The sequence below is a fragment of the Ctenocephalides felis genome, unplaced genomic scaffold (assembly GCF_003426905.1).
Source record: "Ctenocephalides felis isolate EL2017-DRISC unplaced genomic scaffold, ASM342690v1 CF-g0.4_SCAFFOLD_03571, whole genome shotgun sequence".
Classification (NCBI taxonomy): domain Eukaryota; kingdom Metazoa; phylum Arthropoda; class Insecta; order Siphonaptera; family Pulicidae; genus Ctenocephalides; species Ctenocephalides felis.
This window is the reverse complement of record NW_020539725.1, coordinates 66,128,892-66,132,575: the sequence shown is the minus strand read 5'-3', so window position 1 is coordinate 66,132,575 and position 3,684 is coordinate 66,128,892. Positions and strand designations below refer to the sequence as shown.

Sequence of the window (3,684 nt, the reverse complement as noted above, 5' to 3'; positions counted from 1 at the left end):
GAAAGAAAGTATTAAAGTAATTTATTTATCGATTCAATCGATTTGATTATTAAAATTAAATTTCCAATCAACAATGTGTTCCATAAATTTAATATCTTTCGATATATCGCGGCGCAATAAAGACAATCAATCGAGTTCCATATAACATTTCAAGTGTTTCCACTTGAAAGATTAAGAGCCCGGGATTTCAATAAGAGCCAAATTTCAACAATCACTCGATTAAAGTTGATTAAATGTTAGTTAATTGAAATTAAATGACGACATCGGTAAAATCATAGAGGAAACCGGAGGATTGTGGACACAATTACTGACTATTTTTGAAAGTAAGTCGCGTGGCGATTCTTCAGGATGTGCACTTTTTAGGCAAAAGTACGTTTTGTAGAGCAAAATTATATGTACGCATAGTAAACGAATAATGGCATTAAATAGTTAATAAAATTGCCATTAAAACGTTATATATTGATTTATATATTCTTTAACGTGATTTATGAGAAATTTAGCTTCAAAATGTACATAAACATTTCATTGGAACAATTTCATTCGTTGTAAGAGTACGTCAACTTTTATGACAAAAGTGCATTTTGTAGAAAAAAATTATATGAACAGTTAATAAACGAATAATGGGATTAAATAGCTAATAAAATTATCATTACAAATGTATATAATAATATATACATTTATTAACAATTTACAAGAATTTTAGTTTAGAAAATGAATTTATACACTAACTGAAATTTTGTGCAAAATTCTTTTTAGTAATGTATTGTGCACATGCACTTTCATGACAAAAGTGCATTTTGTAAAAAAAATATATGCACGGATGATAAACTAATAATGGCATTGAAAAGCTAATAAAATTCTTATTATAACCATATATAATAATTCATACACTCGTGAACATAATTTATGAGAAATTTATCTTCAAAATGTAGTAAATAAATACTACTGGCCAAATCTCTGATATGTTTTTTAGTAAATTATCTCATTTACTCCCGGTTTCCCGTACAATTTTCTCTGATAAGAACAAAATTAGATATATATTAAGAAACTAGATTTGATTGAAATCATTCTAGTGTCCTTATCGGAATTACAAAATGAATCCGGCGGTGATTGTGTCATTTGTTCTGGCTTGTGCATTTTCTGTACAGGTAAAAATAATTAAAAAATGTCATAAAAAATAATAAAAAAATATTATCTAATATTTAATATTATGAACACATATAGTAATAAATCATTAAATAAAAACATAAGAATGAAAATTTTACTAAGTGCTACAAAAACCCAACCAAATATTTTTTTTAAATTTGTTCTTGAAGAATAATGTATTGTTTAGTTTGAATAAAGTATTTGAATTCAAATTTTACTTTCTGAGGCCCATCCATCGAGCAGAATCGTCAATGGACTTGAAGCAGGAGTTGGACAATTTCCAATTCAGGTAAAATTTAATCAAATATAATTTTTATAAAAAGTAATTCCATAAATCTCCAAAAGTCTAAAGTACATTTTAAGAAACTTGCAAGAAAGTTGTTAGATTAAATTCATACCATAAAAATTTAAAAATCTGTTTTAGGTTTACTAATTAAGAAGTAACAAAACTTTATTTAAGATTTTGTTGATTTTTTAGGTTTTCTTGGACTTGACAAATATTAGAAACGAAAAATCCAGATGTGGTGGTGCTTTGTTATCAGATTCATGGGTTTTGACTGCTGCTCACTGTTTTGATGAGTATGTTAAATTTTTATTCCATTAAATCTGTAAAAACTCCATTACATACCAGACAAAACCATCCTAACATGTTGCAACTAACCCCATATCTGATTTTCCACACATACTACATACTACTATTCAATATACTACTATTTAAAGAATATAGCAATCACAAAAAATGTTGTTAATCCCTAAAAAAATCGTATTTTATGATTGTACCTAGTATCATTTTATATAAATGACGCACTTGCACACTTTTGTATACCACATCTGCCTACAGAACAATGGCTATAGTAATATAATGCAAGGGGTGAGGTGTAGTGGCCATCTCCCATAGAGACAAAGAAATATTTTAATATTGTTCAAGAAATTATTAAAGTCTATTACTATTTATGATTTTGTTTTTTTATTTATTTAGTTTGAAATCTATGGTAGTGTCCGTTGGTGCTCATGATATCAGCAAATCTGAAGAACCTCACAGGCAAACCAGGAAACCTGAAAGGTACTTCCAGCATGAAAAATACGACAAGGCAAATCTTGCATACGATCTTGGTTTGTTGAAATTGGACAAACCAGTGGAATTGAATGGTAAGGTATTCAAATAAATCTTTCAATTAGTAAAAAAACAAGATAAAGTCATGTGTATGTGGTTCTGATTCAATACCAGGAAAAAAAGATATGAAAGCTCCAGAATTTACTCGTAAATATGGGCCCTACTTATTTTTAGTTTCTTATATTTATTTTTCAAGATTTTACGTCCTTGTTTTGCTACAAAACAGTTGTCAGTTTTTTCTGGTATAAACTTTCTATCTGATGACACAAATACAGTGTCGAAATGTATAAAATACATAGTTTTAAAAATACTAGTAAAATTATTTTGATTGGTTTTTAATTATAAGCTCAATTATTGATTGTAGAATATGTATTATGTAATTTTTATTAGTTGTAAACTTTTTGATTTTGCAGATTTCGTGAAACTCACAAAATTGAACAAAGACAAAACTGAAACTTTTGTCGGCAAAACTGCAACTGTTAGTGGATGGGGCATCTCCAAAGATTGTAAGTAATCAATAAATATATGTTAAAAATGTAGGGCTTATAGACTTTTAAATATCATTTCTTCCCTAGAATAATTGTTTTCAATGAGCAAAAATTGTAACCAATGAGCAAAATATAGTACATTCCATATATCAGACGATTTCTCAAATGTTAGCCCACTATTATTTCAATTTTTTTAGCATCTGCTCAGGTGAATTGGGGGTATGAAATAATAATTTTCTAATATTTCTTTTATTTAGTCCCTGCTTTCGAATTGCCTGACAAACTACAGTACACAACTTTGGAAGTCCAACCAAGTGAAGACTGCAAAAAAGTATGGGGCCCTTACATGCGCGACTACATCCTTTGTGCCAAATTTGAAAAACAAAACATTTGCACTGTAAGTTGACAAATTATTCAAAAAAAATTTTTTCTAATTTATTATTATTATTTTTTCCTAGGGTGACAGTGGCGGTCCATTGACCATTGATGGTGTCCAAGTTGGTGTGGTGAGTTTTGGAAGTGTTCCTTGTGCCAGAGGAAATCCTTCAGGATTTACCAATGTTGCTCATTTTGTGGATTGGATTCAAGAACATACTGGATTGGAATTGTAAAAATAAAACTCAAACTAAAAAAAAAATAATTTAATTGCACTGAAAAATTTTTCAAGAAAAGTTTGGATCGTTTTGTAATTGAATGACAATAAAAGCGTAAATTAGAAATTAGTAGCTTTTATATTTCTAGATGTATATATATATATATATATATATATAAATCTTTCTCTATAGACAATAGAGACGCTAAATAATAAATCTTTTCCAAAACTTAGAGAGACTACCCTCACTACCCTTGTCCCGGGTGAGACGGGTTGCGGGTTTTCAGGCGATAATAGTGAATTTATGGCAAAACTTTAAAGTCGTTAATATCATTTGAAGCTGA

General features: G+C 28.7%; 1 protein-coding gene across 1 annotated transcript; it reads left to right on the top strand.

The window, feature by feature from the left end:
• The first annotated feature begins 1,075 nt into the window (after window positions 1–1,075).
• Window positions 1,076–3,470, top strand: LOC113386924 (brachyurin-like). The gene is made up of 7 exons (XM_026624681.1): window positions 1,076–1,148; window positions 1,373–1,435; window positions 1,625–1,725; window positions 2,126–2,295; window positions 2,674–2,766; window positions 3,006–3,145; window positions 3,207–3,470. Exons 1-7 carry the CDS (start codon window positions 1,095–1,097, stop codon window positions 3,357–3,359), a joined length of 774 nt encoding a protein of 257 aa, XP_026480466.1. The 5' UTR covers window positions 1,076–1,094; the 3' UTR covers window positions 3,360–3,470.
• The last annotated feature ends 214 nt before the right edge of the window (window positions 3,471–3,684 follow it).

What these genes read in the sequence shown, in the direction of transcription:
- LOC113386924 (XM_026624681.1), top strand. Translation starts at nt 1,095, where the DNA reads ATGAATCCGGCGGTGATTGTGTCATTTGTTCTGGCTTGTGCATTTTCT. An exon ending in CTTGTGCATTTTCTGTACAG is followed by an intron (nt 1,149 to 1,372) that starts GTAAAAATAATT and finishes TTACTTTCTGAG; the next exon opens with GCCCATCCATCGAGCAGAAT. An exon ending in AAAAACAAAACATTTGCACT is followed by an intron (nt 3,146 to 3,206) that starts GTAAGTTGACAA and finishes ATTTTTTCCTAG; the next exon opens with GGTGACAGTGGCGGTCCATT.